This window comes from Schistocerca gregaria, chromosome 5 (genome assembly GCF_023897955.1).
Source record: "Schistocerca gregaria isolate iqSchGreg1 chromosome 5, iqSchGreg1.2, whole genome shotgun sequence".
Classification (NCBI taxonomy): Eukaryota; Metazoa; Arthropoda; class Insecta; order Orthoptera; family Acrididae; genus Schistocerca; species Schistocerca gregaria.
In genome coordinates this window covers 10,741,050-10,768,825 of record NC_064924.1, presented here as the reverse complement: position 1 = coordinate 10,768,825, position 27,776 = coordinate 10,741,050, and the positions used below count along the sequence as shown (strand labels likewise).

General features: G+C 43.8%; 1 protein-coding gene across 1 annotated transcript in view; it reads left to right on the top strand.

Moving 5' to 3' along the window:
- Positions 1–27,776, top strand: part of LOC126273151 (cytochrome P450 6k1-like) — a 159,497-nt gene that overhangs the window by 65,730 nt on the left and 65,991 nt on the right. The window contains exons 3-4 of the mRNA XM_049976604.1: positions 13,927–14,165; positions 21,743–22,005. Of these exons, the coding sequence (XP_049832561.1) occupies positions 13,927–14,165; positions 21,743–22,005 (502 nt within the window). The remainder of the gene's footprint in view (positions 1–13,926; positions 14,166–21,742; positions 22,006–27,776) is intronic.

Sequence of the window (27,776 nt, the reverse complement as noted above, 5' to 3'; positions counted from 1 at the left end):
AATTATTCAGAGGCAGAATAAAATTTTTATTTATTTATTTATTTATTTTATTACAGTAGGAGCCTTCGGACTGAGAAGCTTCCGCTCCCTTTCAGCACGGCCGTAGTCACGGCCGCTCACAACGACCTCTGAAAGACTACCCTGGTGCAAATCTGCAACACACCAGATTACTTTAAACTAAAAATTTTAACAGCTCCCACAAACACATTAACTATGCACCCCGTAAGAGGGATGGAAATGGTACAACCACTCACACTGAGAAATAATTTTCCACCAAAAGTGCAATTTGTTTTTAAAAGGACTCTTACGGTGGAAGGATGGCAACTTTATAAAAATGACTATTTAAAAAAAAAAACCATGAAATTCAGACTTATATAAAGTGTACAACATGCTCTACATTACACTTATACCGCCTCGCAAGATGACAGGCAAGATAAAAGCATGTTACAGGAATTCGGCCTTTACATTAAATCTATAAATTCTTCAGCTCCGAATCTGATAAGCATGACGGAGGCAGCTATTAACGTATGGCAGACCGACAGACAGCCAGACCGGCACTAACTGCCCAACAAATGCGGACGACAGACAAACAAGCAAGCTGTGGACGAGAGACTGACCAACGACACAAGTAGAATTTAACAAGTAACTGAAACAACATATCACTAATCACTCAGCTTCTAATAACTGCGATTTCTCGAGAAGACCTGCCGCAGCATCCCCAAATCGCTCTCCCTAGCCGTCCGCTGCCAGCCGCTTCAACTGATGCATGAAGGCGTGCCGATCTCCCGTCTCAGGGCTTCGCAGCTTGCCCCGGCCAGACCGATGTCGTGGGTTGACTCCTGTTGTTCTCGTGTCGGCCGCGAAGCCACTACGCCTCGCTATACGGCGCGGCCACTGGACTCACGTGGCGACCTCACATGCGCCGACGCTCCTCCAGGCGGACAAGTCATCTTGTGTCCCAGTGTGCGACCGACCAACGAACAATCCAACCGCCAATGACCGTTGCCCGAGCAACTCGAGCAGACTGACGGCCTACCGCGCAGACTCAGATGCAGGTACTAAGCCCCGACCGGGCGACTACTAGCTGAGTTCTGTTACGGGCGGAGTGGCAAGACTCTCATTTTCTGGCTTTAAGAGACATACTAGCACTCCGACGACCGACAGACACTAACTGCCGCACAAACGCAAACGAGAGACAGAGCAGCAACTGGTGACGCGAGACTGACCCAGCCTCACTTCGACTGACCTACCTTCTAGACTCGCCGAGACTGACAGACTCCCCCTGGCGATCTCATAGCGCCCCTTAAATGCACGTGAACAGGCAACCTTTCCCCTTTTCCACCAGAGGGCGACAAAAAAGCTGCGACTGCCACAGCGGCGCCACCGCCAGAAACGGAGGGCGAGTGCTTCACACTACGCGCTGCGGCGTTCTCTTCAAAACAGCGATTTTTACCACGGCTCAGTGCCGATGACCCACCCAGCTGACCAGTCAGTCACACGTGGGGAATTAAGCACGCACGGTGTGCGACGCTCCTCCGATGCTGCCTACTCCGTAAGCAGGAGCCTGTAAGTTCTCTTGTTCTTCTGCGTACGATCCAGAGTCCACCCTTCAGGGCTGCTACCGGGGCATTCTCTAACACCATTCTCTAGACGTGCTCTCCAGCGCTCTTACACACAGCACGCGATGTAGTTATCCACAACATTTTAGTGAGCATTCCCTTATCTCGATTCACCCGCCATACAGAGCAGTGTCGAAAAGTGAGTCACCTCGATGGGGGTATCAATAAGGTGAAGCGGACGCTATGTAGCTAACTCGCTGTGTTAGTACATCCTGACAGTTTCCAGGTATGTGTAAACGAAATCACAAAGACGATCGTTGGGGCAGCTGAAGCAGACACTCGACAGTCGTCAGAGGGGATAACGTGCTGCCTGGTCCATGGTGGATGCCACCCTGTCAGGGACAGGAGGATGGAAACCTCAGGTATCGATCACCCTCACAGCCGGCCAAATGCCATCGAACTGTAAAGGAAAGATCAGGAGAAAAGTTACTGAACACTACCATCCGATCCATCAACGTCATAGTTGTGTGGGAAGATTTCCGAGGGTATGGCTATTACTAGTAATGCCAAAGGTAAGTTACAGAACTAAGCTGAGACACACTGACAGTCTCCCACACCTTGGAAACTTCCGAGTAAATGTTCAAAAGAACTTCCGAACGAGCTTTATCCTGATTTATACTCCAAATGTTCTAAAACGGATCCCTGGTGACGTAATTGACTAGCAAAGATCTTTACTGTGACGTTACACTCTTCGCAAGCGCAACAGGAACTGTTGTGAGACATTTTTGAGGGGCACAGGTGACATGTCAAGCACACTCATTACTCAACTAACGACTAAGTGTGTGACGAACTTTGTGTTGCAGGCCGAGCTCGTGCAGAGGACATGTGCGTGCCGTCTGTTCTATTTGTACTTGAAAAATTGTTAAACAATGAGCCGTGAGCATGCATGTGGAATTAGTCTAACTACTATTCCAAGCTGTATCTTAGGCCGTCGCTTTACCTGAAAAATGCTAACAAGTTGACCCAGTACAAATTTTGAAACGAAATTTTCTTCCGAAGCAAACAACAGAGATTTGGAACAGATCCCACGATGTAACCTAGCTTTAATGTGAATGGACGAAGCCACATGGTTGTACGTACAGATAAAGGGAAATTTCTAATGCAATGCGTTTGTATATGCAAGGTATGGTAAATTAATATTATAATATTCAAAACATTTGTACGCAGTAGGTAATCTCAGATGGACAAATGTAATTCGTCAGTATAAGTGTCACACGTGGATGGAAAATTACATGATCATTTACACAAGACCCAAAATGAAAGCTATAAAAAGTTTCCCTTACTTTTAAAAGAGAGAGAAGGGGGAGGGGGGGGGGGGTACAGGAGGGACAGAACGAAAGAGAGAGAGAGAGAGAGAGAGATGTTGCAACACACTGATATACACAGACTGTGTAATTATAACCGGATACTGCCACGATATGTGCTCGTAGATTTGAACAGCTCATAAAAGAGAGTGGAAACTGCAAACTGAGCAAACATGCCACATAAAGAAGTATACTTCGTAACCGTGACTTAAAAATGTACATGAAATGCAAGAAACGAAATTGCATCGCAGATCAAAAGCTCTTACAAAGGGTAGAGTAGGCAACAACTCACGCAGTTGTATGAAGCAGCTTCCTGGGACACCAGATCAGCCACTGTCGATCACAAAACGCAAGAGAAAGCGCCAGAATCAACTACGTCACACTAATGCCTGTTTCAGAGCAAGTTGGTCCCACTGAACTTTGGTGTCCTGCCTGTTTCAGAGCAAGTTGGTCCCACTGAACTTTGGTGTCCTACTGTAATTGGTTCCCACAGGTCAAAGTTCGATAGTGACTGAGACAGAGGGCCGCGGTGGCCGTGCGGTTCTGGCGCTGTAGTCCGGAACCGCGGGAATGCTACGGTCGCAGGTTCGAATCCCGCCTAGGGCATGGGTGTGTGTGATGTCCTTAGGTTAGTTAGGTTTAAGTAGGTCTAAGTTCTAGTGGACTTATGACCTAAGATGTTGAGTCCCATAGTGCTCGGAGCCATTTGAACCATTTTTATTTTTATTTTTATTTATTTTTTTTTTTTGACCGAGACACGTTACGGTAGGTGACACAAACGTAAGTGAGGCTCGCTGGTAAAATGCGGCAGATACATGACGCTTTGAGAAATAAATAATTCATGTCTCGCGTGTTTCCGTACAATATGCAACAGAGCGGCCTGCTCTTCACCAACGTGTTTCATTTAACCCAATGAGACCCGTCATTATCTAAACTGAGCGATTCCTGCTAATATCGTGTCGGCCCTCTTCCCCCGCGTCCTGCTGTCGGGCGACTTGGGTGGCCATATCATTAGTTCCATTTGTCCAGAATGTTCTGCAAACTAGTCACGAACAATTGTGGCCTGGTGATATGACACACTTGTTTCGGACCGTGAAGGCCATTAATGGTTGCAGATTGTGTCCAGGTAGTCGAACATAACCATTTCCAGTCAGTGATCGATTCAGCAGAACCAGACGCCCCAGCAGATTCCACGTAAACACAGGCCAAACCATTGCGGAGCCACTACCGGCGTGGACGGTCCCTTCTTGACAACCTAGGTCGACGGATTCTTGATGTCTGTACCACACTTGAACCCTACCATCAGCTCTTATCAATTGCAGTCGCGACTCATCTGACCAGGCCACAGTTCTTCAGTAGTCTACGCTCCAACCAATACGGTCGCGGGCCCAGGAGAGGCGATGCAAGCCACGTCGTGCTGTTAGCAAAGGCAGTCGCGTCGGTCGTCTGCTCCCATAGCCCATTACCGCGTAATTTCGCGGCACTGACCTACCGGAAACGTTCGCCGTACATCTCACATCGATTTCTACGGTTATTTCACGCAGTGTTGCTTGTCTGGTAGCACTGACAACGCTATGCAAACGGCGCTGCTCTCGATCGTTAACTAAAGGCCGTCAGCCGCCGCTTTGTCTGTGGTGAGAGGTAATGCCTGAAATCTGGTACTGTCGGCACACTCTCGACACTGTGTACCTCGGAATATTGAACTCCCTAACGATTTCCTAAATGGAATGTCCCATGTGTCTACCACCAGCCACCATTCCGCGTTTAGAGTCTGACGATTCCTGTCTTGCGGCTATAATCCTTTCAGAAAACTTTTTACATGAATCAGCTGAGTACAGAGGATAATTCGGCTAGTGCACTGTCCTTTTATATCTTGTGTAAGCGATACTACCGCCATTTGTCAATGTGCACATCCCACGACTTGTCAGCTCAGTGTACGTGCAGAACTGTGTGAGAGGTTTGCTTTGAACTGGTAGCCTGCTATCAGGATTAGTTCCTTTCAGGCATCTCCTGATCGGTACGATGTACATTACCCAGCTTTTCAACAGTTTTTTTTTATTATTTATATGTTGAATCCTGTGAAGTGCAACTTTCAACGCAGGTTAGCAATAGCAGAACATTTCACCAATCCAGCCATCAACCATTCAGCGCCAGTATTGTTACTGAGACGGGTCCCACCAGTGATGGAGAGTATAACTGCCGCTTCTCGGTTTCGTAATTAGATTCGAGTTGTCCCGTGGAACATCACCTGATCTCGATAGGCTCGGTTACAACATGTTGCGAACCTGACAGGAACGAGCACAGAAAATCTCTTTTTTTGTTTTTTCTTCGACTCATCTGGGCATCTGGATAATTTTCTGACTAGTGAAGAGAGGCCATTTTAATGCCTTCCTCAAACCAGGGAGGCATCACAATTGCCCGAGTAGCGGCCATTCTCTTGCCCTTGAGTGGATGGTCAAGTCCCGCTTAGCCAGCATTTTAGAATCCATACAGTTCCTTATTCACTTCCTGTATGGGTTTGCGAGATACTGATTGACCATCGATAAGTTGACCTTCCTGCGCACGGATATGAAATAGGATTTTCTGAGCACGCTTCAGCTAATACTTTTTTTTGCGTGGAGAAATGTTAAGATACTTGTTGGAGGCATAATATGCTCATATTCCTCTATGAGGACTTTTAGCAGTATTCTCAGTGTCGTTCCCTTCCACACATTATTTTAAAATTTTAAATGCAGCATTGGTAATATTTTCTCCAACGGTTTTAAAATGGTAATGTCCATATATTTGCAATTACTGTTAACTCTATTATGACGGCCGCAAGCAACGAAGTAACTCAGCGCCCCATATTAGTGGACAGCTTGTCTTGTTTTAGTCCTGAAGCATTGCTGCAAATTTCTGATGTCCTTTTTTTAACCGTTACAGCTTTTCTTTTGATTTGTCTCTACGGAGAAAGAAGAACAGCTTTTTAAATTTTAAAAACGCTTGCCTTTCCTGGGCCTACTTTACTTACCTGGCTGCCACGCCTGAGATACATGACAGCAAAGTTTACTTATTATTCATCGTATGGATATTTCACGCCAGTATTTCCACAACAATCTTACTTGACTAAGATCCATGCTGGATGGACTGAGCAGAATTTCGAGGAAATCTCCAAGTCATTACTCTAACCCGATTCACATGTTATTGCTTCCTGTCCCATTCACATGTTATTGCTTTCCTGTCCCATACACATGTTATTCCGTCCTGTCACATTCACATGTTATTGCGTCCTGTCCCATTGACATGTTATTGCATCCTGTCTCATTCACATGTTATTGCATCCTGTCCCATTCACGTGTTATTGCATCCTGTCCCATTCACATTTTATTGCGTCCTGTCCCATTCACATTTTATTGTGTCCTGTCCCATTCACATGTTATTGCTTCCTGTCCCATTCACATGTCATTGCTTCCGGTCCCATTCACATCTTATTGCTTCCTGTCCCATTCACATCTTATTGCTTCCTGTCCCATTCACATGTTATTGCTTCCTGTCCCATTCACATCTTATTGCTTCCTGTCCCATTCACATCTTATTGCTTCCTGTCCCATTCACATCTTATTGCTTCCTGTCCCATTCACATGTTATTGCTTCCTGTCCCATTCACATGTTATTGTGTCCTATCCCATTCACATGTTATTGCGTCCTGTCCCATTCACATGTTATTGCTTCCTGTCCCATTCACATGTTATTGCTTCCTGTCCCATTCACATGTTATTGCATCCTGTCTCATTCACATGTTATTGCATCCTGTCCCATTCACATTTTATTGCATCCTGTCCCATTCACATGTTATTGCTTCCTGTCCCATTCACATCTTATTGCTTCCTGTCCCATTCACATCTTATTGCTTCCTGTCCCATTCACATCTTATTGCTTCCTGTCCCATTCACATGTTATTGCTTCCTGTCCCATTCACATGTTATTGTGTCCTATCCCAATCACATGTTATTGCGTCCTGTCCCATTCACATGTTATTGCTTCCTGTCCCATTCACATGTTATTGCATCCTGTCTCATTCACATGTTATTGCATCCTGTCCCATTCACATTTTATTGCATCCTGTCCCATTCACATGTTATTGCTTCCTGTCCCATTCACATGTTATTGCTTCCTGCCTCATTCACATGTTATTGCTTCCTGTCCCATTCACATGTGATTGCGTCCTGTCCCATTCACATGTTATTTCTTCCTGTCCCATTCACATGTTATTGCTTCCTGTCCCATTCACATTTTATTGCGTCCTGTCCCATTCACATGTTATTGCTTCCTGTCCCATTCACATGTCATTGCTTCCTGTCCCATTCACATGTCATTGCTTCCTGTCCCATTCACATTTTATTGCGTCCTGTCCCATTCACATTTTATTGTGTCCTGTCCCATTCACATGTTATTGCTTCCTGTCCCATTCACATGTCATTGCTTCCTGCCTCATTCACATGTTATTGCTTCCTGTCCCATTCACATGTGATTGCGTCCTGTCCCATTCACATGTTATTTCTTCCTGTCCCATTCACATGTTATTGCTTCCTGTCCCATTCACATTTTATTGCGTCCTGTCCCATTCACATGTTATTGCTTCCTGTCCCATTCACATGTCATTGCTTCCTGTCCCATTCACATGTCATTGCTTCCTGTCCCACTCACATTTTATTGCGTCCTGTCCCATTCACATTTTATTGTGTCCTGTCCCATTCACATGTTATTGCTTCCTGTCCCATTCACATGTCATTGCTTCCGGTCCCATTCACATTTTATTGCATCCTGTCCCATTCACATGTTTTTGCTTCCTGTCCCATTCACATGTTATTGCTTCCTGCCTCATTCACATGTTATTGCTTTCCTGTCCCATACACATGTTATTCCGTCCTGTCACATTCACATGTTATTGCGTCCTGTCCCATTGACATGTTATTGCATCCTGTCTCATTCACATGTTATTGCATCCTGTCCCATTCACGTGTTATTGCATCCTGTCCCATTCACATTTTATTGCGTCCTGTCCCATTCACATTTTATTGTGTCCTGTCCCATTCACATGTTATTGCTTCCTGTCCCATTCACATGTCATTGCTTCCGGTCCCATTCACATCTTATTGCTTCCTGTCCCATTCACATCTTATTGCTTCCTGTCCCATTCACATGTTATTGCTTCCTGTCCCATTCACATCTTATTGCTTCCTGTCCCATTCACATCTTATTGCTTCCTGTCCCATTCACATCTTATTGCTTCCTGTCCCATTCACATGTTATTGCTTCCTGTCCCATTCACATGTTATTGTGTCCTATCCCATTCACATGTTATTGCGTCCTGTCCCATTCACATGTTATTGCTTCCTGTCCCATTCACATGTTATTGCTTCCTGTCCCATTCACATGTTATTGCATCCTGTCTCATTCACATGTTATTGCATCCTGTCCCATTCACATTTTATTGCATCCTGTCCCATTCACATGTTATTGCTTCCTGTCCCATTCACATCTTATTGCTTCCTGTCCCATTCACATCTTATTGCTTCCTGTCCCATTCACATCTTATTGCTTCCTGTCCCATTCACATGTTATTGCTTCCTGTCCCATTCACATGTTATTGTGTCCTATCCCAATCACATGTTATTGCGTCCTGTCCCATTCACATGTTATTGCTTCCTGTCCCATTCACATGTTATTGCATCCTGTCTCATTCACATGTTATTGCATCCTGTCCCATTCACATTTTATTGCATCCTGTCCCATTCACATGTTATTGCTTCCTGTCCCATTCACATGTTATTGCTTCCTGCCTCATTCACATGTTATTGCTTCCTGTCCCATTCACATGTGATTGCGTCCTGTCCCATTCACATGTTATTTCTTCCTGTCCCATTCACATGTTATTGCTTCCTGTCCCATTCACATTTTATTGCGTCCTGTCCCATTCACATGTTATTGCTTCCTGTCCCATTCACATGTCATTGCTTCCTGTCCCATTCACATGTCATTGCTTCCTGTCCCATTCACATTTTATTGCGTCCTGTCCCATTCACATTTTATTGTGTCCTGTCCCATTCACATGTTATTGCTTCCTGTCCCATTCACATGTCATTGCTTCCGGTCCCATTCACATTTTATTGCATCCTGTCCCATTCACATGTTTTTGCTTCCTGTCCCATTCACATGTTATTGCTTCCTGCCTCATTCACATGTTATTGCTTCCTGTCCCATTCACATGTGATTGCGTCCTGTCCCATTCACATGTTATTGCTTCCTGTCCCATTCACATGTTATTGTGTCCTATCCCATTCACATGTTATTGCGTCCTGTCCCATTCACATGTTATTGCTTCCTGTCCCATTCACATGTCATTGCTTCCGGTCCCATTCACATCTTATTGCTTCCTGTCCCATTCACATGTTATTGCTTCCTGTCCCATTCACATGTTATTGCTTCCTGTCCCATTCACATGTTATTGTGTCCTATCCCATTCACATGTTATTGCGTCCTGTCCCATTCACATGTTATTGTGTCCTGTCCCATTCACATGTTATTGCTTCCTGTCCCATTCACATGTTATTGCATCCTGTCCCATTCACATTTTATTGCATCCTGTCCCATTCACATGTTATTGCTTCTTGTCCCATTCACATCTTATTGCTTCCTGTCCCATTCACATCTTATTGCTTCCTGTCCCATTCACATCTTATTGCTTCCTGTCCCATTCACATGTTATTGCCTCCTGTCCCATTCACATGTTATTGTGTCCTATCCCATTCACATGTTATTGCGTCCTGTCCCATTCACATGTTATTGCTTCCTGTCCCATTCACATGTTATTGCTTCCTGTCCCATTCACATGTTATTGCATCCTGTCTCATTCACATGTTATTGCATCCTGTCCCATTCACATTTTATTGCATCCTGTCCCATTCACATGTTATTGCTTCCTGTCCCATTCACATATTATTGCTTCCTGCCTCATTCACATGTTATTGCTTCCTGTCCCATTCACATGTGATTGCGTCCTGTCCCATTCACATGTTATTGCTTCCTGTCCCATACACATCTTATTGCTTCCTGTCCCATTCACAAGTTATTGCTTCCTGTCCCATTCACATGTTATTGCTTCCTGTCCCATTCACATGTTATTGATTCCTGTCCCATTCACATGTTATTGCTTCCTGTCCCATTCACATTTTATTGTGTCCTATCCCATTCACATGTTATTGCTTCCTGTCCCATTCACATCTTATTGCGTCCTGTCCCATTCACATGTTATTGCGTCCTGTCCCATTTACATGTTATTGCTTCCTGTCCCATTCACATTTTATTGCGTCCTGTCCCATTCACATTTTATTGTGTCCTGTCCCATTCACATGTTATTGCTTCCTGTCCCATTCACATGTCATTGCTTCCGGTCCCATTCACATCTTATTGCTTCCTGTCCCATTCACATGTTATTGCTTCCTGTCCCATTCACATGTTATTGCTCCCTGTCCCATTCACATGTTATTGTGTCCTATCCCATTCACATGTTATTGCGTCCTGTCCCATTCACATGTTATTGCTTCCTGTCCCATTCACATGTTATTGCTTTCCTCTCCCATACACATGTTATTCCGTCCTGTCACATTCACATGTTATTGCGTCCTGTCCCATTGACATGTTATTGCATCCTGTCTCATTCACATGTTATTGCATCCAGTCCCATTCACATGTTATTGCATCCTGTCCCATTCACGTGTTATTGCATCCTGTCCCATTCACATTTTATTGCGTCCTGTCCCATTCACATTTTATTGTGTCCTGTCCCATTCACATGTTATTGCTTCCTGTCCCATTCACATGTCATTGCTTCCGGTCCCATTCACATGTTATTGCTTCCTGTCCCATTCACATCTTATTGCTTCCTGTCCCATTCACATGTTATTGCTTCCTGTCCCATTCACATCTTATTGCTTCCTGTCCCATTCACATCTTATTGTTTCCTGTCCCATTCACATCTTATTGCTTCCTGTCCCATTCACATGTTATTGCTTCCTGTCCCATTCACATGTTATTGTGTCCTATCCCATTCACATGTTATTGCATCCTGTCCCATTCACATGTTATTGCTTCCTGTCCCATTCACATGTTATTGCATCCTGTCTCATTCACATGTTATTGCATCCTGTCCCATTCACATTTTATTGCATCCTGTCCCATTCACATGTTATTGCTTCCTGTCCCATTCACATGTTATTGCTTCCTGCCTCATTCACATGTTATTGCTTCCTGTCCCATTCACATGTGATTGCGTCCTGTCCCATTCACATGTTATTGCTTCCTGTCCCATTCACATGTTATTGCTTCCTGTCCCATTCACATTTTATTGCGTCCTGTCCCATTCACATGTTATTGCTTCCTGTCCCATTCACATGTCATTGCTTCCTGTCCCATTCACATTTTATTGCGTCCTGTCCCATTCACATTTTATTGTGTCCTGTCCCATTCACATGTTATTGCTTCCTGTCCCATTCACATGTTATTGCTTCCTGTCCCATTCACATGTTATTGCTTCCTGTCCCATTCACATTTTATTGCGTCCTGTCCCATTCACATTTTATTGTGTCCTGTCCCATTCACATGTTATTGCTTCCTGTCCCATTCACATGTCATTGCTTCCGGTCCCATTCACATCTTATTGCTTCCTGTCCCATTCACATCTTATTGCTTCCTGTCCCATTCACATGTTATTGCTTCCTGTCCCATTCACATGTTATTGCTTCCTGTCCCATTCACATGTTATTGTGTCCTATCCCATTCACATGTTATTGCGTCCTGTCCCATTCACATGTTATTGCTTCCTGTCCCATTCACATGTTATTGCATCCTGTCTCATTCACATGTTATTGCATCCTGTCCCATTCACATTTTATTGCATCCTGTCCCATTCACATGTTTTTGCTTCCTGTCCCATTCACATGTTATTGCTTCCTGCCTCATTCACATGTTATTGCTTCCTGTCCCATTCACATGTGATTGCGTCCTGTCCCATTCACATGTTATTGCTTCCTGTCCCATTCACATGTTATTGCTTCCTGTCCCATTCACATTTTATTGCGTCCTGTCCCATTCACATGTTATTGCTTCCTGTCCCATTCACATGTCATTGCTTCCTGTCCCATTCACATGTTATTGCGTCCTGTCCCATTCACATGTTATTGCTTCCTGTCCCATTCACATCTTATTGCTTCCTGTCCCATTCACATGTGATTGTGTCCTGTCCCATTCACATGTTATTGCGTCCTGTCCCATTCAGATGTTATTGCGTCCTGTCCCATTCACATGTTATTGCTTCCTGTCCCATTCACATCTTATTGCTTCCTGTCCCATTCACATGTCATTGCTTCCTGTCCCATTCACATGTTATTGCTTCCTGTCCCATTCACATTTTATTGCGTCCTGTCCCATTCACATGTTATTGCTTCCTGTCCCATTCACATGTCATTGCTTCCTGTCCCATTCACATGTTATTGCGTCCTGTCCCATTCACATCTTATTGCTTCCTGTCCCATTCACATGTTATTGCTTCCTGTCCCATTCACATGTCATTGCTTCCGGTCCCATTCACATCTTATTGCTTCCTGTCCCATTCACATCTTATTGCTTCCTGTCCCATTCAAATGTGATTGCGTCCTGTCCCATTCACATGTTATTGCTTCCTGTCCCATTCACATGTTATTTCATCCTGTCTCATTCACATGTTATTGCATCCTGTCCCATTCACATTTTATTGCATCCTGTCCCATTCACATGTTATTGCTTCCTGTCCCATTCACATGTTATTGCATCCTGTCTCATTCACATGTTATTGCTTCCTGTCCCATTCACATGTTATTGCGTCCTGTCCCATTCAGATGTTATTGCGTCCTGTCCCATTCACATGTTATTGCTTCCTGTCCCATTCACATGTTATTGCTTCCTGTCCCATTCACATGTCATTGCTTCCTGTCCCATTCACATGTTATTGCATCCTGTCTCATTCACATGTTATTGCTTCCTGTCCCATTCACATGTGATTGCGTCCTGTCCCATTCACATGTTATTGCTTCCTGTCCCATTCACATGTTATTGCATCCTGTCCCATTCACATGTTATTGCTTCCTGTCCCATTCACATTTTATTGCATCCTGTCCCATTCACATGTTATTGCTTCCTGTCCCATTCACATGTTATTGCTTCCTGTCCCATTCACATGTGATTGCGTCCTGCCCCATTCACATGTTATTGCTTCCTGTCCCATTCACATGTTATTGCTTCCTGTCCCATTCACAGCAGCAGTTAAATCTACGAAAGTTAGTGAAGTTTTTCGTTCTTTCACGAAAGCAGCTTATATATGAGAGGTGTGTGTGTGTGTGTGTGTGTGTGTGTGTGTGTGTGTGTGTGTGTGTGTGTGTGTGTATTTTGATAACATCTTTCTGATCTGTATTTTTTTCTAGAGGATGAAAAATTTTCTTTTGTGCTGCCATGCTCTAAGATGATATTTAAGATTTTAGGCGCAAGATTTATACAGAAATATGTACCTGTTTCCAAAATATACTTTGGACCCTTGGCTTTTTTTTATGGACTAAAATAACTAATTTTGAAATGGTCACTTCTGTCATAAATAAGCTGGTCGCACAATAATTAACATTCATTGACACTCATTTATACACTGGAGTATAAAACACCGACAACTGTCGCGTATTGTGGTGGTCACAAGTTGCTGTACACTGCTACAATGATTGGAAGACGTTTTTATAGCGATGCCCAACAGTTGGCAACTCTTGTACACGATAAAAGCATCGAACACCACAAATGTGGACATGAAGTTTCCACTGCGGGAAAGTATGTCTGTTGTAATTAAGAGAAAGTAGAATGTACTGTAGAGAATTTTAGCCAGTCGGCGTGGGGAGCTGGCTGGAGACTGCAGACTACACGGCCGCCGCCCTGCCGCCTGCCGCCAGGTGAGCGCTTCGTGGGGCTGTACTCGGTGGGGCGACCGGTGCTGCTGGTCCGCGACCCGGAGCTGGTGCGCCGGGTGCTGGTGCGCGACTTCGGCGCCTTCCGCGACCGCGGCGTCTACCTGGACGACGAGGAGCCGGTCAACCGGCAGCTGTTCTTCCTGCGCGGCGCCGAGTGGCGCGCGCGCCGAGCCAAGCTGACGCCCGCCTTCACGTCCGGCAAGCTGCGCTTCATGTTCCAGGTGACGCCGCCGCCAGCCCTCCGCTATGCGCGCCCGCGACCGAATCGCAGCACACCGAGGTGGCAAAGGCCGTGGCATACCGCGTAATATCACGTCAGACTCGCGCGCGCGACGACTTGTCGGAAGCCCCGTAGAGAAATACTGAGAAGAGATGCCTCTATAGCAGTGCAAATCAGCGAAAATGTTGCCAGTGCAGCATTTTGAGCACAAATTGACCTCTCAGTTACATCTCACAAATGTCAGACGGGTTTCAGTCGGGCGTTTTGGATGGCGTAAACATTCACTCGAACTGTGCATAACGTTCTACAAACAAATTACGAACATTTGTGGCCTGGAGATGAGGTGAACCCATACAAATTCCATTGTTGTGCTGACGGAATTAGATTAGGAAATGACACACTTCAAGTAGTAAATGAGTTTTGCTATTTGGGGAGTAAAATAACTCACGATCGTGAAATAGAGAGCATATAAAATGTAGAATGGCAAGGAAAGCTTTTCTGAAGAAGAGAAATTTGATAACATCGAGTATAGATTTAAGTGTCAGGAAGACGTTTCTGAAAGTATTTGTAGAGAGTGTAGCCATGTATGAAAGTGAAACATGGACGATAAATAGTTTTAACAAGAAGAGAATAGAAGCTTTCGAAATGTGGTGCTACAGAAGAATGCTGAAGATTAGATGGATTGATCACATAACTAACGAGGGAATATTGAATAGAATTGGGGAAGAGTTTGTGGCGCAACTTGGCTAGAAGAAGGGATTGGCTGGTAGGACATGTACTGAGGCATCAAGCGATCACCAATTCAGTGTTGGAGGGAAGTGTGGAGGGTAAAAATTGTAGAGGGAGACCAAGAGATGAATACACAAAGCAGATTCAGAAGGGTGTAGGTTGCAGTAGGTACCGGGAGATGAAGAAGCTTACTTTTATGTTAAGTTAATTTAAATATTTTTATTTTAGCTGTTATAAGTGTTATAACTATTAATCATACTATTGTAATTAAGGTAATTGATTATATTAAGATATCAATATTTATACTATGACTATATTTTAAAACATTTAATTTCATTTAAATCATCTTAGCATGCAATAATTTCTTCCTCTCTAAAAAACACACTAGCTATAATTTTCCATTAACATATATGACTTAAAATAAGCAAGTGATATTAATAAAGTATATATTCAGTTAACTTTAATATATTAAAATAAATTATTGATAATAAGAACTTTAAAAACAAGGAGTGCCATAGGGAAAAATAAAATTAACAAAAAACAAAGAAAACCATAGATATACATATTTAAAAATACTTGTAATTTACATATTAAATAACAATATGAAGTGCCTGATTAAAGGGTAAATTAGGTAAATAAAAATTACAAAAGAAAGAATTAAACTACCTCCCTTAATATCAAAAACTAAAGTGGATCATACACTTTAATGTAATATAAAAAGGTAAGGACATTAAGGTAATGGGTTCATACTCTATTTATAGAGGTATTATCCTCCCCTTTTCAATGACCAATTACTCTACAAAACTTCTCATCCTTTCAGAATTAATGATAGGAACGATCCTGTCGTATCTCATCAAACTCCAGACTTGAAGATTGAATAGGGGTAGAGATCAACCTTCTTTCATTTATCCCCCTGTTAACAAGAAATAAAAATTAAATAATGCATGAATCATTAATTAAATATTTTACTATCCAAGCAATAGCATCAACAATATTATTACTTCCAATTTTGATGATTGAAATAAACCCCCAATAGGATGGGAAATAGAATTTATCCGTCAATAATAATCAGATCTAGATTACTATTAAAGATTGGGGGTTTACCATTTCACTTTTGATTTCCAGAAGTTGCAGGTGCATCAAGTTGAAATAATTGCCTAACAGTAATAAAATGACAAAAAATTGCTCCAATAATAGTACTCTGATAGGGCATTCCAGAACAAACAGCTATTTGAATAATTATAATTCTAAGAATTATTATTGGAGTCATAGGGAATTAAATCAAATGTCAATAAGGCAGCTTCTGGCATATTCGTCAGTCAACAATCTGGGATGAATAATTAGATGGTGACCTGTCAGAGAAAGTACTTACGAACTTTATTTCATTTCTACTCCCTACTAAGATTCATTGCAGTTTTGTTATTTAAGCTAACAAATTTGTTCTTCCTAAATCATATTTATTTGGCAAGAAATGTGAAAACATTAAATTTAAGAGGTGCATTCAAGTTCTAAGGCATCCGATTTTTTTTCTAATTAACTACTCACCCGAAATCGATGAAACTGGCCTTACTTCTCGACGTAATCGCCCTGCAGACGTACACATTTTTCACGACGCTGATACTATGATTCCATGGCAGCAGCGATGGCTTCTTTAGGAGTCTGTTTTGATCACTGGAAAATCACTGAGGCAATAGCAGCACGGCTAGTGAATGTGCGGCCACGGAGAGTGTCTTCCATTGTTGGAAAAAGCCAAAAGTCACTAGGAGCCAGGTGAGGTGAGTAGGGAGCATGAGGAATCACTTCAAAGTTGTTATCACGAAGAAACTGTTGCGTAACGTTAGCTCGATGTGCGGGTTCGTTGTCTTGGTGAAACAGCACACGCGCAGCCCTTCCCGGACGTTTTTGTTGCAGTGCAGGAAGGAATTTGTTCTTCAAAACATTTTCGTAGGATGCACCTGCATCTGTAGTGCCCTTTGGAAAGCAATGGGTAAGGATTACGCCCTCGCTGTCCCAGAACATGGACACCATCATTTTTTCAGCACTGGCGGTTACCCGAAATTTTTTTGGTGGCGGTGAATCTGTGTGCTCCCATTGAGCTGACTGGCGCTTTGTTTCTGGATTGAAAAATGGCATCCACGTCTCATCTATTGTCACAACCGACGAAAAGAAAGTCCCATTCATGCTGTCGTTGCGCGTCAACATCGCTTGGCAACATGCCACATGGGCAGCCATGTGGTCGTCCATCAGCATTCGTGGCACTCACCTGGATGACACTTTTCGCATTTTCAGGTCGTCATGCAGGATTGTGTGCACAGAACCCACAGAAATACCAACTCTGGAGGCGATCTGTTCAACAGTCATTCGGCGATCGCCCCAAACAATTCTCTCCACTTTCTCGATCATGTCGTCAGACCGGCTTGTGCGAGCCCGAGGTTGTTTCGGTTTGTTGTCACACGATGTTCTGCCTTCATTAAACTGTCGCACCCACGAACGCACTTTCGACTCATCCATAACTTCATCACCACATGTCTCCAACTGTCGATGAATTTCAGTTGGTTTCACACCACGCAAATTCAGAAAACGGACGATCGCACGCTGTTCAAGTAAGGAAAACGTCACCATTTTAAGTATTTAAAACAGTTCTCATTCTCACCGCTGGCCCTAAAATTCCATCTGCCGTACGGTGCTGCCATCTCTGGGACGTATTAACAATGAACGCGGCCTCATTTTAAAACAATGCGCATGTTTCTATGTCTTTCCAGTCTGGAGCAAAAAAATCGGAGGCCTCAAAGCTTGAACGCACCTCGTACAACATTCCTATCAGTACTACCACTTGGTTACACCCCCCTCCCTCCCTTCCTTCGATTTTTAACTCTTGAATTCCAGAACAAATGTATCTGTTTTTTATTAAACATTCAGACTAGCCCCATTAACCTGGATAATCGCTTATGGAAAATAACACAACAACTCCTATAACAGTTACAGTTGTATTAACTACCATTACACTTTACTATCACACACACATTAGATTTTCAACACTCATTATATAATGCATAGAAAAACTCATTATCAATAAAAATTAAGTCTTAAAAATCAATATTCGTTCTTCCTATAACAATAGTGATTTCAACAATGGGACTGATTTTAACATTAAGCTTCAGTTCATTATCAAACAACAGCCTTCAAAGTTATAATTAAAAGAACAATGTTTTAGGACTTAGTAAATCTTTACACCTCTAAAACTGCAGACTAGAAACATAACTGAATATAACACCATTAATGATAAGAGAGAAAAATCTCAAGAATAGTTTAATAATCCACCAACTATAACGTCAATCATTTTAATACAATAATGGTTATTCTGAACAAACCATAGGGCCAATGGTGCTTCATACTTTCTATTTCTAGCATGAGCAGAAAAAGTAGGAACATCGATAAGAATACTATGTGTGCCAAATTACGACAACCCAGATCTTTAATCAGAGATGACCAAATCTTTAATGGTATTATTATAGCCCAAACATTTGTAATAATTTTCTTTGTAGTAATACCTGTTATAATTGATGGATTTGGTAACTGACTCATGCAATTAATAGTTGGAACAGCAGACATACCCCCCCCCCCCCTGAATATACATATGAGACATCTTAGTTAGTATTTGAAAGACTTCAGTAGCAACTGATCATGAAATTGTTATGGTAACGTGTAGCGATAGTTCCATGTACTGTCCAAGATTAGATTATTATTCTGGCGCATTCTTTTCATACAAAATGTAGGTAGTTTTGAAACTTAATAACTCGCCGTATTGTTCAGTTTAAAAATGAGATTGGCGTCCAAATTGTCTGTCCCCTGTTTGCAACTGATCCTTTCCAGTTTCTCCAGTAATGGGTATGTTCCCTCTCCCCTGCGCACTCACACACATTCTCACATACTTGTATTGAATCATTCTTTGAAATTTTTTCTAGCTCAAAAGTATTAGATGGGGCCTGGGCCAGACTAACCTCTGCTAACAACTCTGTCAGGCGTGAAGGTTGTGTAAATGTGCTCCGAGGTTCGGTCGGCTGTATCGGCAGTTGCTCCATCCTGTTAGAAGTAGCAGTAGGTCTTTTCCTCCTCCATTACTGTTGCCACAACTTGTTTCAAAATGTTGACAATGTAACACGCCAAAGGCAGTGTCTGATAAAACAACGTGGAACCAATAATGCGACATGAAGACACTGCACATCAAGCCCCAACTTTCGAGGAAGTTATGTGGATGAACCGCTGTAGAGAAACTATGAATCTGTGAGCTGACATAACCGTTTAGGTGAAACCAGGCCAAGTCATTCATTGTCATCTCAGTGAACGGCCACACAAAAAACCGCAGGCGCTGAGGAGCATGTGCCGGTTTTAATACAAGAACAACAGACAGTCGGTAGGGATGCACGAGCAGGTGCAAGTGAAGTATTCGTTCGCACGATAGACGTGATACGCTGCTCTCTCGCGACAGGCGTAGGCTTGATCTGTTGGAACTCTGAAACATTTTCTGGTGAACTGGAGCCACATTTTGTAGTGTGCGGACGAGTTTAGGAATGTTTTTTTTGAGTTGTTCAAAACAGATCCTGTGTGACCCCATTTTCGGACTCCGCATTGCAAAAATGGTTCAAATGGCTCTGAGCACAATGGGACTTAACATCTGTGGTCATCAGTCGCCTAGAACTTAGAACTACTTAAACCTAACTAACCTAAGGACATCACACACATCCATGCTCGAGGCAGGATTCGAACCTGCGAACGTAGCAGTCGCGCGGCTCCGGACTGAGCGCCTAGAACCGCGAGACCATCGCGGCCGGCAACTCCGCGTTGCGTGGCAGCTTGACACCATTAAACTTCTCAGCTAAAAATTCACTACACCGTGGTGGTGGTGGTTAGTGTTTAACGTCCCGTCGACAACGAGGTCATTAGAGACGGTCACTACACCGTCTTCACGGCTTTGTTGACACGTAATTTTGCACAATGAACACCCGCTGCTAAACTGCGAGTACCGTCGTCCCCTCTGTACTGCTTCACTCACTTACTACGGGTGTGGATGTGACGGGCGCACAGAGGTGTGCGCGTCACACATTCAGGTCCAATCGTATCCACTCGTCTGGGTGCCTTTTATTTGCGCCACCCTGTGTTAAGGTAATAATGGCCACGTTTCGGCTACACACGAAGGAACGCTTCCGACACCTCCGAGCGACTGCGTACAGCTGAGGGCAGCGGCTGTCCGTGTGGCAGCCCTCAGTAGGCGGCGTGGTGCCGGGACAGGACGGGCGAGGAGGCGCTTCCAGTTTAAGCTGCAGGTCTTGTCTGGCGCCAGTTCTTCGAGCATCCCGGCAATCTGAGGACCCACATGCCAGGGTGCTCCCAGGGCACGTTTAAAAGTAACGGCTCCAATTTTAAGGCAACTCATCGTCTTGTGAGATTTTCATGTTCGCTGAATGATGAAAAGGAAAACTGTGAGCCCCCTCCAATTCATCTTCCAGCAAGCGATCGTGGCATTGTCGGTACTTACTGGTGGAAGAAAGTTATTTCCTGTAGTCGATTGATTTATTAGAGATCTTTTTCATTGCAGAATTGGTAGGCCTGTTTAAGGAGCCAATAAGCTCGCTATCTCCTCAGCAAAACGAATGTCTAAATGCATTTTCTGGGTTAATTTTACGAGGCGTGTTTTTTAAGTAAGTACCGCTTTGAAATTTAAAAAAATACGTGCTAAGATATCTCAATAATTTTATTTTTACATGAAAGCCTGAACCTTAATCTACTTTTCTACATAATTTCCGCCAGTATTGAGGCACCTGTCATAACGTTGTACCAGTTTTTGAATACCCTCCTCATACAAGTCTGCCGCCTGACTTGTTAACCACAGCTGTTTTGACTTCGTCATGGTCTTGAAGACGCTGACCGCCCAGGTGTTTCTTCAAGTGCAGGAACAGATGGTAGTCACTGGGCACAAGATCGGGGCTGTACGGAGGATGATCTAGAGTTTCCAAGATGTGATGAGATCTTTGGTCTGATTCGCCACATGCGGACGGGCATTGTCTTGCTCAACTTCCATGGACTGTTGCTTCGATTCTGGTGTGACGTAGGCCACCCATGTTTCATCGCCCACAAAGATTTGGCTTAATAAATCATCACCTTCGTTGTAGTACCGCTCAAGGAAAGTCAATGCAGTGTCTAAACGTTTGGATTTGCGCACATCCGTCAACATTTTCGGTACCCAACGTGCGCACAATTTTGGTAATTCAATTGCTCGTTCACAATGCCATACAAAACACTGCAAGAAACATTAGTAAAGTCATCCCGCAAGGAGGAAATCGTAAAGCGTCTGTTTTCTCTCACCTTATTGTCCACTCCCTGCACCAAACTGTCATTAACGACCGAAGGACGCCCACTCCGTTGTTCATCGTGCACATTTGTGCGGCCATGTTTAAATGCTCTCACCCACTTTCTTACCATTCCATCACTCATAATGTTTCCTCCGTAAACTGCACAGATCTCACGATGAATATCGATCACTTTTAGGCCTTTAGCACTAAAAAGTCTTATAATAGCCCGTACTTCACAGTCAGCAGGACTCGCGATTATCGGAGGCATCTTAAACACTCAGTACACAACGTAAACAAGGAAGAATTAGACTGTAATGGCGTCAGTGCTTAGATTAAGGTACAGGCTTTCATGTAAAAATAAAATTATTGAGATATCATAGCACGTCTTTTTTAAAATTTCAAAACGGTACTTACTTAAAAACCACGCCTCGTACATCGCTCCCCGCCTCTGTGTTTTTGGCACCAAGAAGGCTGGCTAACGGGCGCCGCCCCTGCGCAGACGATCGCGGACTGCGGCCGCGAGCTGTCGGCGGTGGTGGAGCAGCTGGCGGCGGGCGGCGGCCCCACGGAGGTGCGCGACCTGGTGGCGCGCTTCACCACCGACGTCATCGTCTCCGTCGGCTTCGGCGTCGAGTCGGACAGCCAGCGCAACCCGGACGCCGTCTTCCGCAACTGGGGCAAGCAGGTGTTCGCGCCGGGGCTCAAGACCAGCTTCGGCTTCCGTCTGCTCTTCCTCAGTCCCAAGATGTCAGAGTTCCTTAGGTACGTTACGAATCATTAAGACTACCGACCTACTATCGGAATAAAGCTATCACCTGGAGAGATGCACGTAGAGTCAGTGAGATTCGCGTGTAGGATGGGCAAGTCTGACCGAGGACAGATTATGATAGCCTAGAGCAGCGGTCTCCAAACTTTTTAGTCCGCGAGCCCCATTGAGTCCTCCACGAAGTCATTAGGGCCAAAATGTACCTAGTGGGATTAGATCACCCTAGCACTCCATGATCACCGTAATGTAAGGCTAAAGGAAAGATGAAATCGGAAAGATGAAAGTTGTGGGAATAGCTAGCACTGAAACTGACTACAATTTTTATTTAATTATACGAGGGCTATCCACAAAGTACATTACGTTTTTGGAATTAAAAATAAATAAAGTATTGGAATTTTTTATTATATACAGATGAAAGCCACACTCAAATACTACTTTTATACATAGTTGCCATTTAAATTAAGGCACTTATCGTAGCGGTGGACGAGCTTGGAAATTCCTTCGTCGTAAATTCGGCCGCCTGCGCCTTCAAACATGTACTCGCTTCGGCGGTACATATACTAAAAAAAAAAAAAAACACGTGGTTACCTCTTCTTGAAGCTGTGCGTCGTCATCAAAACGCTGCACAGCTAACCACTTCTTGATTGCTGGGAATAAGTGGAAGTCGCTCGGTGCCAGGTCGGGACTGTACGGCGGATGAGGAAACAATTCCCACTTAAAAGATTCGAGAACTTCACGAGTGGCATTTGCCGTGTGGGCCCGGGCGTTGTCGTGAATCAGCAAGATATTTGAACCCAACTTTCCCCTGCGCTTGTTTGGTATTGCTCTTCTGAAATTGTGGAGAGTTTGGCAATACCTTTCAGAGTTTATTGTAGTGCCTCTTTCCAGGAAATCCACAAAAATCACACCTTTTCTGTCCCAAAAGAAGAGGTAACCACGTGGTTGAAGGCGCAGGCGGCCGAATTTTACGACGAAGGAATCTCCAAGCTCGTCCATCGCTACGATAAGTGCCTTAATTTAAATGGCAACTATGTAGAAAAGTAGTATTTGAGTGTGGCTTTCATCTGTATATAATTAAAAAAAATTCAATACTTTATTTATTTTTAATTCCAAAACGCAATGTACTTTGTGGATAACCCTAGTATAATTTTGATTGGTTTCAGATTTGATTGATTCCAGATATCGAAGCAAATTCTAACGATATCAAGATATTTCAAAATCCCTTTGACATCGATATAGAAGCGTTACCCGCAGAACGTCAGTTTGAAATTATTGATTTGCAATGTTGCGACTTTTTTGAAGAAAAACATTCAAAGTCAACATTACTGGAATTTTATAAGTGTCTTCCATCCACACAGTTTCCCAATTTATGTAAATTTGCCCGAGGCTTTTTTCCCGATTTTGGCTCTACTTATTTGCGTGAAAAAACTTTCTCCCAAATGAAACATGCAAAAATTATTTACAGATCAAAATTAAGTGATGAGCATTTGAAGTCGCTGATGATTATCTCTACAGGTAAACTTGATCCACAACTGGAGGTAATTATGAAAGGAAAGTTACAGCTACATAAAAGTCACTAATTATCACTAAGATGTTAAATTTCTTTTCGTGGATACTCTAACACAGTGAGTTTTCAAGATATAAATTGATTATAGTTATTTTTATACATCAGTTACAACGAAAATATCCAGTATCACTATGTACACCAGGTATTGCATTTTCTTTAAATTGCCTTTAAATAAAAATATTTTATACGATTTACTTGCTATGTGTATTTTACAACGTAATTAAAAGAAAGTGAAACCTCGATTAATTAGAAGCATCTTCCATAATGATTGATTAATAAGGCTAGCCACCGAAGTGGCGTCCATTTGAAAGACTTGCACCAGACTCGTGAGTAGAATAAAATGCAAAGAATTTTTTTATTTAATATGTTTTCGCCAAACTGCTTAACCGTTCTTTTTTTTCACTATCGCACGGAGAATGATCTGTCTGTTTATCGTGGATAGCCACAAGTTTATCCATGACCTTCCGCTTTGTAAGGACAGAGCTCCGACAATGTCGTGGCGTATTGGTCGTGATAGGCCTCGAAACTCAGTTTTTGACAGTATAGGTACCACTTCAAATATTTGGCGGGCCGGATACCGGGTATGTCCGGCCAGCTAACGCGGGCCGGTTTGCCGGCCCTCACGGGCCGGTTTCGTACCGCGGGCCGTTGTTTGGAGACCCCTGGCCTAGAGGCTCGGCACAAGCATTTCGGAAACTGCATGCCTTGTCGGGTGTTCGAGGATTGCTGCGGGTGAGTGTCTTCAGCACGTGACGAAACCGAGGTCAAACCACGTCCAGAAGTCGTCGAGTTGGGCGGTTACACCTCATAACACATGTCGCACGTCGCAGGCTACACAGACTAGTAAAATAGAACAGGCGGCGAACTGTGGCACAGCATTGTGCATTAAAGTCTCTGGCCAGCATTAGAGTACAATTGTGTCTAAACACACAGTGCGCTCAACACTCCTAACGATGGGTGTGTGTAGCCGACGAACCGTGCGTGTCCTAATGCCAAGACCACGACATCAGCAGCTACGAGTGAAAGGCGCGCGTTGCCATCGGTAATGGACATTGCTGCAGTGGCAGAGCGTCATTTTGTCAGATAAATCCCGATGCCCTCTTCATCATGTCGACGGGAGGGCCCGAATCCTTCGTCTTCCAGGGCAACAGCTCCTTGACACCTGTACTATGGAATGGAGACAAGCTGGCGGCGGCTCCATTGTGACCTGGCGAACGTTCAAGTGGGCATCCGTGCGTCCAGTGAAACGCGTGGAAGGCACCACGGTGGCCATGGAGTACGCTGGTCGCAGACCACGTACAGTCCTTCGTGTTTCGCAATGGCAGCGGTATTTTTCGACAAGACAATGCGCCATGTCAAAAGCCTAGGACTGTGATGGAGTCGTTCGCTAAAAACAGGGGCGAGTTACAATTGATGTTCAAAACAATGTGTGGTATCTTATGGGACTTAACTGCTAAGGTCATCAGTCCCTAAGCTTACATACTACTTAACCTAAATTACCCTAAGGGAAACACACACACCCATGCCCGAGGGAGGACTCGAACCTCCTCCGGAATCAGCCGCAGAATCCATGAGTGCAGCGCCCCAGAGCGCTCGGCTAATCCCGCGCTGGGTACAATTGATGTTCTGACACCCCAACTCGGCAGACTGAATGTGGAGTCAGAGTTCATCGCTCCCCTCCCCGGAATTTTTCGGGAATTAGGCGACTTGTGTGATGTAGTGCCAACTCCCTCCAGTGAACTACCAAGTCACTGCTTCCACGATACGACGCGTAGCCACTCTTACCCGTTCCTAAGTCGGAATAGATAGGTGGTCACAATGTTTTCACTGGTCAGTGTGGTTTGTCAATAATCCGTCACATTAGTTTCCTCAGTAGGCACTGTGACTAAAAGTCTTCACGGTTTTTTAAAAACGCATCAGTTACATGTAGTATGTGAGACTTATTTTTTTATCTACCAAAGTCTTTATTTTTTTCAAATGACAATATTGTCTCCTTCAAAGCAGTTCCCCTCGGCGTCTACACACCAGCGCAGCCCTTGTTCCCAGTCTTACTAGCAGCGCTCAAAGACTTCAGCTGCCACAGCCTTTACGCATTTTGGTCAGATTATTTTGAATATCCTCCAGAGTCCCACAATGACGCCGTTTTAAGACATTTTTCAATGTCAAGGTTCAAAAAAGTCATAAAGACTCAGATCAGCTGAATAGGGGGTCTGTGGGCAATAGGAATGCCTTTTGAGGTTAAAAACTCTTTCATGGATGTAGCCATGTGACATGGGACGTTGTCATAATGCAGCATCCACTTGTGTGCAATATCCGATCTCACTAGTTAGCCTTTTCCTCAGCCTTTCGTGGACATCTTTGTAAAACATTTCGTTGACTTTTTGTCACCCATCATCCTCCTCGTTAAACGGGGATGTGATCTCACAAGATGTTGAAGATCTCCATGAGCGAGGTTCATGTTCAACGTCCTCTCGGCCTTCCAGGAACGATCTGTACCAGTGAAAACCTTGTGCCCTTGATAAGCAATCTTTCCTAAATGCATGTTTCAACTTTTCAAAGGTCACGTCGCATTTTTCCCGAGTTGGACGCGAAACTTGCTCTAAATTCCACTGTTCCATTTTCGTACCACACTGCAGAAACACAATTTCACGGATGGCGCTGTCAAAAGTCACGAGACGGCTGCATTGAGCTGAAACTCGGCCTGAACATTTTTAAGTAATGAACACACACGTGTCCACTAGTAGGACAACACAGTGTTGCCAAATCGTTCTCATTGATTTCAGCTTTTTCTCACGCACCTCGTACTTATAACTTGAACCTTTCTAAATCTGTTACCACAACGAGTAAGCCAGTGACTGCTGGTAAGTCTACGCTATCTTCTGTAATAATTTTTATAACTGACTAGTTTGATACTGTGCTTTATTCCTTTCTACCTTTACTAATCCCTTATCTGTTTACGCCACAGCTGATGCCTAAGCAGTCATTTCTTCCGCTAAGGTATCCAAAATTTTTTTCCTCGTCTATGTTTCCCGTACGCCTCTACTTTATGCATCAGTCCCCTTCACTCTTAATACCCTTTATGCTGCGGCGTTCTAAATGGTTCCAGGTTGTTTTACTGTGAACGATAGCACAATTTTCAGTCACACATAATGCAATTGTCGTGGTGTACAGTTACCAAAATATTCCTCTACTCCATGTGAGTGTTTAATAGTCTCCCAGAAAAATTCTTTTATGCACATACTTCTCTTCGCCTACAAACACCCACTTATGACAATACACTTTGCTTGACGATGATTTGTAGTATTGCTTCATACAGTAATTCATTTCAGTACTCAAAATATTTCGTTTGCTGCAGATCTGATTTAAAACATGCTGTCATTCGCCTACTAATGATCATTTTTGTCTTGGCATAGTGCCCCTGCCAAGAAACAATTGCCTATTGCACCTTATAAATATTGTCCATTGCATTCAACAGAAGCCAGAATGTTTATGTTGGTTTTTCAAGTCGGCAGCAGTACACGTTCGCTTTCTGCTCTCTGGCATGACGTCTTCCACTCTGCCCTCCTCCTTAGTCCCTTGGTTTTCCTGTATCTGTAGTAAATTGTCAGCATGCATCTCTCCACTGCCCGTTGGGAAGCTCTGCTTCTAAAAAGTTTCCCCATTAAGGTCCACGATTCGCGGTCGAAACTGGTGGCACACGCTGACCGCCGACCTCCAGTTCCAGGCGCGTCACGGGGCTTGCTTTTGGAAACGCTCTTTAGTTTACTGGCAGTGCTTTTAGTCATCCTTACTTTTCTGTTGTCCATCCAGTCAGTGTCTTTAACTACTCATCATCATCATTTAAGACTGATTATGCCTTTCACCGTTAGTCTGGAGCATAAAATTCCTCCATGATCCCCTATTCACTGCTAACATTGATGCCTCTTCAGATGTTAAACCTATTACTTCAGAATCATTCTTAACCGAATCCAGGAACCTTCTCCTTGGTCTTCCCCGACTCCTCCTACCCCCTACTGCTGAACCCATGAGTCTCTTGGGTAACCTTGCTTCTCTCATGCGCCGGGTGCGGTGGCCGTGCAGTTCTAGGCGCTGCAGTCCGGAACCGCGGGACTGCTTCGGTCGCAGGTTCGAATCCTGCCTAGGGCATGGATGTGTGTGATGTTCTTAGGTTAGTTAGGTTTAAGTAGTTCTAAGTTCTAG